This window comes from Triturus cristatus, chromosome 4_2 (genome assembly GCF_964204655.1).
Source record: "Triturus cristatus chromosome 4_2, aTriCri1.1, whole genome shotgun sequence".
NCBI lineage: Eukaryota > Metazoa > Chordata > Amphibia > Caudata > Salamandridae > Triturus > Triturus cristatus.
In genome coordinates, this window is record NC_140586.1 from 738477644 (window position 1) to 738491498 (window position 13855).

At 44.1% G+C, this 13855-nt stretch overlaps 1 protein-coding gene across 2 annotated transcripts in view; it reads left to right on the top strand.

The window, feature by feature from the left end:
• The window catches only part of EPS15 (epidermal growth factor receptor pathway substrate 15), an 819466-nt gene that overhangs the window by 270003 nt on the left and 535608 nt on the right, over positions 1 to 13855 (top strand). For both annotated transcript variants that reach the window (XM_085602646.1, XM_085602647.1), the window contains exon 4: positions 1220 to 1267. In XM_085602646.1, coding sequence (XP_085458772.1) covers positions 1220 to 1267 — 48 coding nt within the window. The remainder of the gene's footprint in view (positions 1 to 1219; positions 1268 to 13855) is intronic.

Here is a 13855-nt window from a genome sequence, read left to right on the forward strand (position 1 = left end):
GTCACCACAAACCCATTTGTTCCCACAGCTCTCTGCATTTAATGTTCAGCCCATCCTGTTTGCTTTCTGTAAACTGAGGTCTTCTTACCAGCATGTGATTCCCCTTGTCGGATTGAAGGGAAATCAACATCCACAGATTTCTTCTCTGGTATAAGTTTCAATGCCTTAGTTTCAAGTCACTGATGTGGAATTATGAAAGTTGCACAAACATGAGAGTAAATGCTGTCACACCACTTGACTGTCCAGTACTTACACTTGACTGTACTCAAAATACGTACTTTTTGTGTCAAGGCTCTAATAGTTAACATCTCCTTTACTTCTTTTTGGCAAGTATAGAGTTTCTCCAACTTTGAAATGGCACGTTACTATTAACCTAACTCAATGGTGCGTATGTGAACTTGAAGAAAGGCAGAGTTCTCTCACCTCTGCCCATCCCTTGACTTGCAAGTTGCATATGGAACTCAGCAGCAAGTTGTTCATTTGCTGTGCTACAGCTAGGTACCTGTGGAAACAATTTTTTTTAGTTTTTGTTTTTAATTGTAATCCCTCCTTATTTTTTCATTAGTGTGTGTGAAGAGAATATCTTGTGTGTGTATATATATATATATATATATATCTACAATAAATTCCCTTGGGATTAGGACCCCCACTATTAATTTTAACTGCAAACTTGTCTTTGTTTTCTTTGAGATATAAATTTATTTGGATGACCTGCAAGATTGTGCTGTGCCATTAAGAAATCAAAACAGTTTTATATCTGAAATTCTTGACAATCTTAAGTTAAGAGTTACTGGTCACCTAGTTCAGTGTCTCCAACCGTTTTAATAAGAAGAGCTACTTATTTTCAATGAAAGTTATCCTGAGCTACTAATATTATGAGTGTTCTAATAGTGACAACATTTTTCTGCATATCATAATCAGCTTATGATTTCTAAAAATATACTCATTTTCATCTTTAATACACACTTTTCAATTAAGGTATACGCATATTAATTCAACCAAGTAAAAGCTTTTAATTAAGTAGACCAGGCTGCTCACAGGGAAGCTACTTACAGGTGGCTGGCGAGCTGCTGGTAGCTCACGTGCTACTTGTTTGAGAATCCTACGTTTAGACAGTTCACCTACCGCATAACTTTCTTGACCCAATGTTGTATCTTAATTATGTATTAATATGCTTCTAATATGTACAAAATATTGTTTACATTTCCTTCCTGGACAGATTTGGGATTTGGCTGACACAGATGGAAAAGGCTACCTCAACAAGCAGGTATGGTTCATTGTATTTGTAAAGCTTTTTTTTTTGTTTGTTTACAGAAATTGGCCTGAGGCTGACTTTAAAAAAAAAAAAAACAAACATTGATTTTCATAGAAACCAAAGACCGGAAATAAACCAAGGTTTGAAGCAATGCATCTTAATCTAACACTAGTACTTTAAAAAATATTTTTAGAGCACCCTCTAGTTACGTTAATAGGCTTCATGTGGCTCATACAGTGGTCTAATGGTTTTTCCCATCACTCCAGTGTGTGTGTGTATGGGGGGGGAGAGCACTGTCTTCTTTCAGAACCCAGCAATGTCTATTGGTGTTGAGGAGCCCAAGCCATACAAATGCCATTGTGTACCTATTTGAGTCTAGATTGACATTGATTTGTAAAATGGTCATCTTGTGTTCTACAGTCAGGCTCTAATCCAACAACTTGGTCAAAGAAGAATAAACCCCTCCCGCACCCCCTTCCCACAAAGAACAATTACCCTGCACCCCCATATTGGGTGGATAAGGTTCCCAGTGGAGAGTCATTCGTGCCAAGCTTCCACAGCCTGTTTTGAGTTAGGTTCTTGCGATGCAGATACTTTAATTGGATGAATCAAAATTGTGATGTGACGGCCGACTCTCATGGGAATGCCCCCACCTCCCTCCATTTCTCATCAGAAAGTGGTACCAGAATATGTATGCAAGCACGATGAAACTGATCAAAGGTGTATTCATAATGAAGAAGCTTTAATATTGTTTTATGTTATGATGTTCTATCATCTGTTAATAATTTCACCTCCAAGTGGGCTTAAATATGGTAGTTCGTCCAGATCACTCCCATAAGGAGTGCCTAGTGGAGCTGAAGTTAGCGCAAGAATTGACTCAAGTGAAGGTCTTATTCTTCTTGCAAATCGACAAATGGTTTATTCATTGACCTTGACTTTACACGGCCCAGATTGTTACCTTTTACCTTTTAATCTCTTTAATCCTACAGTAGGAATTAATTAGTTAATTTTTGCCTCCCTGCCAAATCCTTGCATGTATCCTTCCAAATTTTGAATTGGGTGACTGGGGGTGGGGAGGGATTAAGCGCTCCACCAGAAAGCGGGTGTAATATTGGAACTCCTGCATCACCCACTTTTTGTACTTGAAAGCCAGGTCTTCCCTTTCATACCGCCACTCGTTGAGAATCACTAGATGGGCAGCTCTGTAATAGGATGTAATGTCAGCTACCCACCACCCTACCATTATATGTGGATTTAAAACATTTAACTAAAGCTAAACTAGGGAATCTCCTCAAAATGGAGCTGATCTTCATAAAGAATGTGAACAGTATTTCAAAGGGGAATGTAGAGTTGATGATGTAATCAAAAGCATTAAATGAAAGGTAGAACCAAAGGTGGAAAGTTGTGGTATGAAAAGGGTCCAGTAATGGATTGGGAGCTGCAGTGTATGACAGCTGGATACTGCTAGGGACATCTGTTTCTGATAGAATATGGCCAGTGTTATTTTTACATAAAGTGGCGAAGAGCTAAGGCACTGCGCAGGGGAGGCAGTTATTACAGGTTCCCACCCCTGGTCTATATAGCAGAAGCTTGTGCCTCTGAAGTAGGGTAAGATTGCAGATTTCTTTTGTGCTTGAACGGCTGTATACAAAGGACGACAAAGGATTGTTCGTGTTCAGGTGCACTTGAAAAGAGAAAAGCTTGAAAGTCACACTTGAAAGCAGCGCTTGATAAAAGCTTGAAAGTCACGCTTGAAAGGAGGACATTTCTATTGCCTTATGAGCCTCGCTGGAATTTAATGCGTAAACTGCTTATGCCACTGACATTCAGGCTTTCAACGTGAATGAACCATAAGAAAATGAACCAGGCATATTTCCTAGGCTGTTAAATTGACTGCATGTGACGTTAGACACAATAATTGAGTGCCACACCTATTAGTTGAGTTTGTGGGGGGCAACTGTATGCTCGCTATCTTGGGCATGTGAATGGAGTGCCTGGTGCTCCTAATCAACCTTGGGCACGATAATCGAGTGCATTCTTACCGTTGTGGAGCATCGAGGGCCTTTCCCAAGCATGTATCACATGCGCTGTTGAAACTGATGAGTTATACGTGGTGGCATTAGTGTAACTTAACTCGTGGCGTATTACCTGCGAGTCTTCAAGGATACAAAAAATGGAGGCAGGACGTAGGTACCTAAGTTACAGCTTTGAGAGGATTGTCCTTGACGTATAAATTTTAAATTCTGGGTGATTCACTTATCAGAGATCAAATTGCAAGGTGATTAAAGATGTGAATACTGAATGTGCTTCTGCCCAAGAGGTGCAGACTCCAAAGGAGGAGGTAAAAAAAAAGGTCAATTTAGATGCTGGTATAAAGAAAGAAACTAGAGCACGGGAGATAAAATGCTATCGGTGAGGACCCCATAGCCCCATTGCTACTAGTTCTAAATGTGCAGCTAGAGGTGTCGTAATTGTGGCATAAACCGGACACTTTGAAAGAAGGTGTGCCGAGCGAGATCTGCACCAGCAAAAGAAAAAGAGGTTGAGGACCTATGCGCAAACATCAGGGAGGTGGTGTTTACCATTCAGGATGAATAATCTCTAGAAATTCATGGAGAGATGTCTGTCAGAAATATTGACTAATCTGGTAAAGGGAGTTGATGGAGTAAAGGAGAGCAATGAAAAGTTGGAAAAACCACATTGTATTGTACAACTAGATGAAATGCAGGTGGAAGTGTTGGTGGATTCAGACAGCTCGTATACTCTGATATCCAAAGACACCCTATCTAAAGACTTGTATAAAGACTGGTCCGATCCTGACAAAAGCTGTGGGGTATGGTGGAAACAAAATTGAAATTCTAGCGATGAGATGGATGAACATTGCATTTGAGGAGGAAAAATTGTAAGGTCATGTGTAATAACTGATTTTGGTTCAAATCTATTAGGCTGGCGGCACCAGAAGGATTTAGGAATGATTCTGGATCGCAATGCGGAATAGCCTCTCATGACAATTACTAAGAAGCCGCAACAAGTGAACCAAGTAGATGCATATGAAGAATGTGGTGGGACAATATCCTACTGTATTTAATAACAATTTAGGATTGCTTAGCAACAATAGTGGTTGGTCTCAAAGAAGGTTGTAAGATTAGGCTGTGTATAGATTTTAGAGACCTCAATCAGAACAGATTGGTTGGCAGGCAACCTCCCCTGGACAATTCGGAAATGCTGTTCGCTATGGCAGGAGCAAGGGTGTTCAGCATGGTTGACATGTCGGCAGCGTATCACCAAGTAAAGTTACATGAAGACTCTATACACCTCTTGTCATTTGTTACCCCTCTCTGCGCTTTCCGTTATTTGAGGATGCCATTTGGATTGGCATCCATGTCTGCAGTGTTTCACAGGGTGATGAAGCACATTTTTGAGGGCTTGAAAAATATATGGTGTTTTCAGGAGAATATGATGATTGCTGGGAGGGATGAGTTGCACCATGAGAAGTTGTTTGAGGAAGTTATGAAATGACTTGATGAACATGATTTAAACAGAAGAGAAAAATGCCAGCTGAGGAATAAATGTCAATTCAGGACATGAGATATTGGCGGAGGGAATCCAACCAAAGAAAAGTATTGTCCAAGGAATAAGTGATGCACCGCGTCCTGAGAACAAGGATCAATTGAAATAATTCCTAGGACTGGCGGAGTATTATTCAAAGTACGTGACGAATTTTACTGAAGTGGTTAAATCGCTGAGAACATTAATGAAAAAAAGTTATCTTTGAGTAGAGTGATGTATCCGAGAATGCTCCTTCTCTAGGGCATTTCAAGGTTCCTGCAAAAACCTATTTAACTACATATGCTAGTAATGTTTGGCTGGGAGCAGTATTAAGCCAAGTGGTGAGAGACCAGGAAAGAATAGTTTGGTTTGCTTCTAGGAGATTAACGTCTGCAGAGAAATCCTTCTCTGTAATTGAAAAAGAAGCCTTGGGGTGTTGCTGGGGAAATAAGAACTTTTTAAATACTTCCTGTGGGGTTTGCCCTTTAAGATGAGGACTGACCATAAGCCATTAGTGCACTTGTTTAAAGACGGTAGGGACTTGGAAGGAAGTGTGACGCCTAGAATTTCCAGATGGACGTTATCAGTTCTTGAGTATAATTTTGAAGTGGCATACCTGAAAGGGCTAAAGAATATGGTGGTGGGTTGCCTGTTGAGGCTATCTGCGAAAGAGATGGCGTGGAAGAGGAAATTGATATAAGTGAAAAAATATATATCACCTAAATGCGGTTGCTGCACAAGCAAAGTGTCAAATACTGAATGCTGATGACCTCTGCTGCTGCGAGCTGGGGTTTTGTTTGACGCAGCTCGTCCAAGGATTCGCTGGAAACAACGTGCTGCTGGTAAGGCCTGCTTCTGCCGGAGGCCTTGGAGGGAGCCGTGCCTGCCTCCCGCACTAGGGGTGCGCCGTGTATCCTGCCAGCCTCTGCAGGCCACCTGACCCTCCAGATGATCGCGCGAGTCTGCCGGGAGGCACAGACCGGCGCTCTGAGTCCGATCGACATATGTTGTCTTGATGTACTCATCTGCCGGAGTGTGCCTACCGCAGACTCCCCGGGCTTGTGTACTGAGACGGGAGCAGTCCACACGCTGAAGAGGTGAGCCGATGGCGGTCTGGTGCTCCACCTGGTCCAGATCTGCACGGACCCTCGCCCATTAAATGCCTGAAGGCAAAGAGGGTAGCCGAGGGAGGGTGCGCCCCGGGTCTACAGGATAAGGAGGAAAACCGAAAGCCGGCTGGAATCTGAACATTAGCGCCTCACCCCAAGAAGAAGGTAGATTGTATCCTGAAATCTACCTGGGTGGAAAGACATACGTGTATGAGATCTAAATAACCCCTCCCTTCAATTTAACTTGACGTCTGACCGCAAGCAAAGTCTTTCCACTGCTGCAGGGCTGCCATAGTAACCACAAATCTGACGAAATGGGGAAAATGGACAAAAGTCAGCTTAAACTGATGTTTGACCAACGCAGGTCGACGAGGACACGGAAAGAGAAAGCTCTTGCCCCAGACTGAGAGGAGGGCTGTGCGGGGGGTGAATAAGACGCTGATATTAAGCAACTACTGATAAATACGCAACAAAGCCTAGCTACTATTCATGGTAGAATAGATTCTTTATCCTGCTGCATGGGCCGCATGTCTGAAAGAATGGACAAGCACTCGGAGAGACTTGACGTGGTTGAAAGGTGTGTTTCGGACGCTGAAGACTGGCGGGTGTAGCCAACAGAGAATCACAGGAAAACTGAAAAAATACTGGCAGCGCTGCAGAGTAAGACCGAAGATTTATAAGCGCGCTCCAGGCGCAATCTGCGAATTGTTGGCCGGGCAGAATATACAACCACTGGCAACATGGAGTCCTTAATTGAAAATTTACTTGCTGAGCAACAGGGCCAGGGCAATTTTTCAGCTATGTTAATTGTAGAGCGTGTACACCGATTGCTCGTCCCACGCCTAGTGCCGGGAGCTCCTCCACGTCCTGTCATAGCGAGGTTGCTTAACTAACGGGACTGAGATGCCGCTCTGGGCCGTGCAAGGTAACTTAAGTCACTAACCTATGAGAATTCCGAAATCTCACTTAACTTGTATTTCACCCCCCAAGTGCACGAAGCGAGACACCAGTTTTACCTCGCAAAAAGGAAGCTTTGTGAGCTCAATATGGATTATGCTATGCTGTACTCGGCGCGGCTGCTGGTCATATTAGAGGGTTGTCCCAGGATCTTAACAGATGTTCAAAGTCTTCAAAAACCGATCAAGCACGTGGACGGTGCTAGGAAAAGGAAGGACACCACTAGCGGCCTAGTTCAACAAGAGGAGTAACCACGCCCCGCGTTGTCGATTGGCGTCACTGATCGACAGCAACTTATAACACGAATCGGTAATTATCAGTAACGGGAAAGTACAGAAGTATGCCTGCTCTACTTGCTTCTGAACTGCCGATACCTTGGTGGCTCGAAGGGTTATGCCTGATTAGGTAGTCTGTTGAAGAACTGTTCACTGCTGCACTGAACTGTGGGAGAATAAAGGAGTAATGCAGCTGAAGCTGGCAATGTGACTATGATTACTAAAAATAAAAAAGATGGCAGCCATAGAGCTGTTCTTTGTAAAAGAGTAATGTGGTATCCATGCCCAAATGGTGTAGCGATGATAAATGTCGAATATTGTTAGCTATATTAACGTTAGTGCAAGGGAAACGGCATGGCACTCGTCGCCCATGAGTGTTACGCACACTGAGTTCTGTTGCAATGTTTCGTTTGAGCTTTATCTTTCTTTTTGTACTTTTTCACTTCTCTTATCTTTTCTAAGAGGGTTGTTTCGGGGGGAGGTCAGTGAGCTAAGTTCCATGTTGAGGGTCTCGGCGTGGGTGGAGGGAGAGGGCAGGTATTGGGCCATTAACTGTTTGTACAGCAGTTGTTGGCAACATCAAGGCATTGGAAGGGAATCGTACTGTAAAAGGCAAAGCACAGATAGATCAACAGGATGACAGTCCTGGTGCTACCGGCCCTGCACAGAAGTGTAGGAATACCCTAAAGTTCCTTACATGGAACGTGCGTGGCCTAAAATATCACTGCAAGATGCGCAAAATAGTCGCATCCCTCCAAAGACACAATATTGACGTGGCAATACTGCAGGAGACCGGTCTCATATCACAGTGCAGAATGAAGCGAGAGTGCCTGGCAGCAGGGTTTACTTCCCACGCACCCAGAGTATTGCTGTGGGCAAGACGTAACTCTGGTATTCCACTTCAAAAGGGTACACCTAGACAATCTATGGCAGATATGTAGCCACCCACTGTTGGCAGGGGGGGGCTTTGAGGCACTGCTAATAGGAGTGTACGGCCCTAACTATGACGCCCCACAGTTTTATCAAGCACTACACAGTAAAACTATCGCATACAGTCACATACACCCCTAGATATGGGGGGGGAGGGGACTTCAATTGCATGCTATCTCCCGAGCTGGATAGTTCAAAAGACCTTCTGCGCAGGCCCTCTGCTGCAGCCTGCGCCATTGCCACTGTGGCTGAGGCGGGTGGGCTTGTGGACGCCTGGCGTCATATCAACCCCCAAGGCAGAGAGTACGCACATTATTTCTCTGTTCACAACACCCACACACCCATTTATTATTGGCTTATATCTCGCTCCCTGCTGTTGTGCTTGGAGACCTGCTAACGTCAACCCAGAACCTACTCGGACCACTCTCTTATACAGCTCACCCTGCGGGTTCCAGACATATGCTCCAAAATGAGCACAGGAGATTCCTGCAATATTCGCTCCTTGACCCATTGTTTCATAAGGAATTCGAGCAAGCCGTAGAAGAGTATTTTAGTACAAACACAGGAAGCATTGCTCAAATGTCCACCCCCTGGGAGGTCTTTAAGGTATTTATTCGCGGTATCACTATCTCTAAGCACGCAGGAGTTTTGTGCTCTATTAGGGGCTGGTTGCATAGGCTAGAGGGGGAATTGAAAGCAAAAGATCTGGAGCAGACGCAGCAGCCCAGTCCGGTAATACAGGCACAGATTAAAACCATTTTAGAAGAATATAACGAGCTAGCCCAATCCGAGCTCGCACACTTGGGAAAGTATGCCACTGCCAGTGTGTATGGGGAAGGAGAAAGACCTACCGCTACATTAGCGGCCCTGACCTGGCCAAGTAGAATTGCAAACAATGGGCTCAGCATACAGGGAAACCAAGGCGAACCTATTCAGGGAGCACAATCTGGGGTGGATAGGTTGTGTGTGTATTACTCTGATCTTTACACATCCCTCCCCACCATGACCGAGGAAGATATTGCTGATTATTGAGCCCATATCAAAATGGAATGGCTCACAAACGAGGATAGCGAGAGGCTGATAACCCCTCTCCGCCCCACAGAAATTACGGCTGTAACTTAATTATCTCGGCCTATACGGATGATACCCTGTTATACGTCAGGAACCCAGGACAACACTTAATGCCAGTGCTGCGAGCAGTAGTACAATTCGGATGGCTCTCGGGAAGGAAAATCAATTGGGAAATACCAATATTACTACCAAAACCTCCCCTACACGATGGGCGGATTGGACGCCCCTGACTTTAAAAAATATGACAGAGCTGCGCAGATTATATATGCATATTACTGGCTCCACGGGCCGCAGGGCCTCCTCCATCTGCACCTGGAATGGGCGGCTGCAGCCCAGTGACACTCCCACGCTCCCCTTTCACCACGGCATGATGCAAGCTCCGCGTTATATACCCTATAGGCACTACGTGTTACCTTCTCCAAAAAACGACCACAGGACAACAAACCTTTATTGTACTCATCAAAACTACCTGTAGAATGGTGTACCTGGCTTTTACTGAGTGCAGATGGACTGTAGTGCGCGCATTAAAACAAGCAGGTATCCAAAACATGGGAGATTTTTTCCAAAAATGGATCCCTGGAGTGAGAATATAAAATTAATACCCGAGGCTACACTGAATGCCACATACAACTGTCACAAAGCATACCAATTGCTACGTACACAGTTACACTGACAGAACAGAACCACACGAAATGGCTCCTTTAATGTTCCTGCTACTGGCAGCATCCCCAACTCATGGGATCTCTGCATTTTACGAACGGATGCGATACAAGGATGATACAGCCAGTAGAAAGGCACAGCTAGAATGGCAAATAGACCTGGGGGTGACAATCACTGACAAACAATGGGCGCACTGCTGCTCAACCATAAAGACCATATCGCAGAACGTCAGGCACCAACTGGTGCATTTTAAAAACCTTAACAGACTATACTACACCCCAGCTCACTTACACAGATATGGCTTGCGCGAAGACAGTAGATGCATGAGATGCGGCGTAGAGGGTGCTGGGTTTGGACACTTGGCCTGGTTTTGCCCTGAGATACATGAATACTGGGTGAAGGTGATTGCAGACCTCCAGAGAATAATTAGACAGCCGTTACAAGAGTCTCATTGGCCCTGTTAGGTTTAGACCTTGAGATCCCAAAGCAAGATAGGAAACTAGTGGCAATGGGACTGCTGCTGGCCAAAAGGCGAGTAGTGATGCGTTGGATGAGGGGCTCTGTCCTGACGATTGCAGAATGGTACACAGATATGACCTATTGCAATACCAATGCAGATACCTATAACGCGCTGATGCCGATCCGCAGTAGACCTCGCGATATATGGGCTCCTTATAAAGCATATTCACAAAGTAAAACGGGAGCTGATAACGAAGATGGAACCCAAAGCTCAGAGTGTGGGACACAGGATTGAAGAGGTGAGGCAGAGGGTGGAAGTGTGCACAAATCAACACCGGACTGCAGTATGTTAGAGGCCTTGAGATAGGTACTGAATTGGTAAATCTTCACAAACCACGCTTAACGGAGCCTAAAGAAAAGGGCATAAATAACTTTGCGGGCGGGGGAAGTTGCCGGGAAAGTGGCTAAATCATTAATACTGCACAGAAGTATGCCTGTGTCCCAAAAGATGTACGAATTCATATATATCAAATGGGAGTGAGTGTAGATTCATGATTGTTCTTGTGGATAACCATACTAAGTGGTTTGTGGTTAAGACTGTAGGAGGGTGATAGATTTTCTTGAAGACGTTTTTCTAGGAGATGGTGTACCGAAAACCAGTGTCTCTGATAATGGGGTGCAGAGTGTATTCCAAGAGATGAAGAATTTTATAGGGAAGTGTGGAATTGTCCATGAGAGACTGTCTTTGATCAGCCCGCAAGCTAATAGAATGGTTGAGAGAGTAAAACAGTTGAATATGGACAATTTCTAACTTTCATTGGCCAATGGTGTGCCTTGGAGAAAGGAGTTGTGGAAATTTGTGCGCCCCCCCCCCCCATTCAATGACTGGGGTTTCCCCCTTTATCTCTTTGAAGGGAAGAGAACCAGGTAGGAAAGAAATTCCTGCTTGGTGAGTTGACAAAGATCGTGTGTGGGTGGATCATGAGGCAATTAAAGCTGAAGTTGCTGTAAGACAGAAATGTGCAGAGGAATACTATATTTTGAGAAAAGGGGTGAGAAAAGTTCATATAGAGGTGGGTGACTAGGTGGTGATGAAAAAAGGTGGAATAGTTAGGAAGGGTGTCAGTAAATTTTCACGCCCACTAAAGGTCACCAATGTGAGACGGAATTTAGTTGAATAGGAGGATGATTCTGTGTGGAGTGTGGGACATGTTTGTAAGGTTTCTAACTATCCGAGAGAAGAGGAGATCCTTAAAAATGTTATTAATGCATATGCATGTCAGCTATTGTCATATATGTATATATTTAGGGAAATATATTAATATAGTGATATATATATTGATATATATTGATATATTATGATATTTTAAAAAGTGTAGTAGGAGTTGGAATAAGTTGCTGTTTATTTGTTATTTCATATTAGTTTTGCTTATTGCTCTCTTACGATTGTTTTGCCTCTTTGTTAGGGGGAGATATGTAGATTTAATGATGTAATCTGTCGCATGGAATGGAAGATAGAACCAAGGGTGTGGTATGAAAAGGGACCAGTACTGGATTGGGAGCTGCAGGGTGTGGCAGCTGGATACTGCTGGGGGACATATGTTTCTAATAACCCTCTTGAGGAAGAATATGGCCAGAGTTATTCTTACAGGGAAGTTCTGTAGCTGATATAGTAAGTGCAGCAAGGCCCCCATTTTAAAGATCGCCTACTTGTCCAGCAAGGACAGAGTGCATGTCGCCCAAAACTTGATGTCTCCAAGTAATTTGTCTATTTGCCGTTGAGTGTTCCTGTCGCAGACTGTCTTTGTGACCTGCATACATAACCCTCTAAATACTTAAACTCATCTCCAATTACCTGTAGATCTCGGGCCTAGCCGAGGTCCTGGTAGGTGATCACCTAGCGGGTATGAGTTCGGCGTAGTTCTGATTATGTAAATTCTTTTAATGGCCTGAAATATACAGAAGATCTGCAGGACTCCTAAAACAGACCATTCTGTCTGAAGAACACCAAAGTTTCATCAGAGTACATTGCTACTCTGACTGCAGTAAAATGCACCTATTCATACTCCTTTATCTGGGCATTCACCTTAATCCACTCCGCTAATGCCTCAATCAGAATAATGGGGACAATGGACAGCCTTTATCAAGTGCTGCACTGCTCCGTAAACAAATCGGACACCATCGCTGTTGGGTCTGTATGTAAGTGGTACAAATCTAATAAAGTTAAGACCAATGCTGGCCCCCTTTAACAAGGTGAACAAGTAGTCACAACGCACCCAAGCAAAGACCTTTCCAGAGTCAGGCAAAAGTGCCTAGAGATTATGATGACACCTAATATGTTTAGTGGCACGTTTCAGCATAAATCTGGACTGCGAGCTGATCACTTTCAACGATCAATGGGCTATGGTTTTAGCTAGCATTTTAACTTCAACATTAAGGATAGATGTTGTGCGATACAAAGATCAATAATCTGGAGACAACCATGTTTGTGGATTATCCCCTTTGGCGCTGTGCGAATTCTCCTGCTGTGCGGGAGAATTAATAAGTGGGCGGGATTCGGACGGCCCCCGGCCATCCTCAGCACATGCCCAACGTGACGTCGGACAGCCAGGGGCCGTCCTGAGCACCGAAGAGGTTATGAGTACGCAGCTAATTCAGTTGGTAGTCTCCCACAGTCAAGTGACTTCATCACAACATCTAGAAGGGGGTCAAAATGTTTTGATGCACAGAGGTTAAAAGAATTCAGCAGTAGCCCTTTGGGTCCCAGAGTTCTGACAGATTGTAATTGGCCTCAGGCTCTACCAACTCTTCACCAGTGACATCCCCTTTGAGAAGATTTTTCTCCTCTTCCATCAGATGCCCCACTGGGAGAATGGCATTAACCTGACCAATGTGTCCACGATTGGTGCAGACTTATGGGAGTATAGGGTAGAATAATAGGACACAAACATTTGCGCTATTTCACAGTCAACCCAAGCTACAAACACTGGCCGTTAGATAGTTGTACAATGGTGTCTCCCTTGGATTTTTTGAGGCACGGCCAGTGTAACAGCTTACTCACTTTGTGTCTCCATTGATAAATTCAGGTCTGAGTTGCAAGTCATGCTGCCCTCACCTCATCCATCAATGCCTGTTGAAGTACAGTATGTAGAGAATTTCAGAGTATAGTCAGTGACGGAGATTCTGTGTATTGAGATTCAGCATAAAGAAGTCAAGCCTCCAGACCTGAACTCTTTTGTTGCTTTGTGCACATTCTTCGTGCCTGATGGGTAATAATGTCTCCTCTTATTGGGGCCTTGAAGGCCTCCCAAAGTACCTCTGGGTGTCTAAATATCCCCTGTTGGCCTCGAAGTATGCATTAATTGCATCCCTTATGTGTTTTACATTCCTCATCGTTCAACCGCTAGGCGCTCCGACCCAACCAGATCTTGAATTCTACCAGTGAAAGTTCATGTGCTAGTATTCGTGCATCAGTAATAATAATGGGTTATCCCAGTAGCATGCAGAACCAGGGAATTACAACACTATAGAGAAAATGATTCTGCCATGTAGCATGTGATTACTTTCTAGGAGTAAAATCTATCCACCAA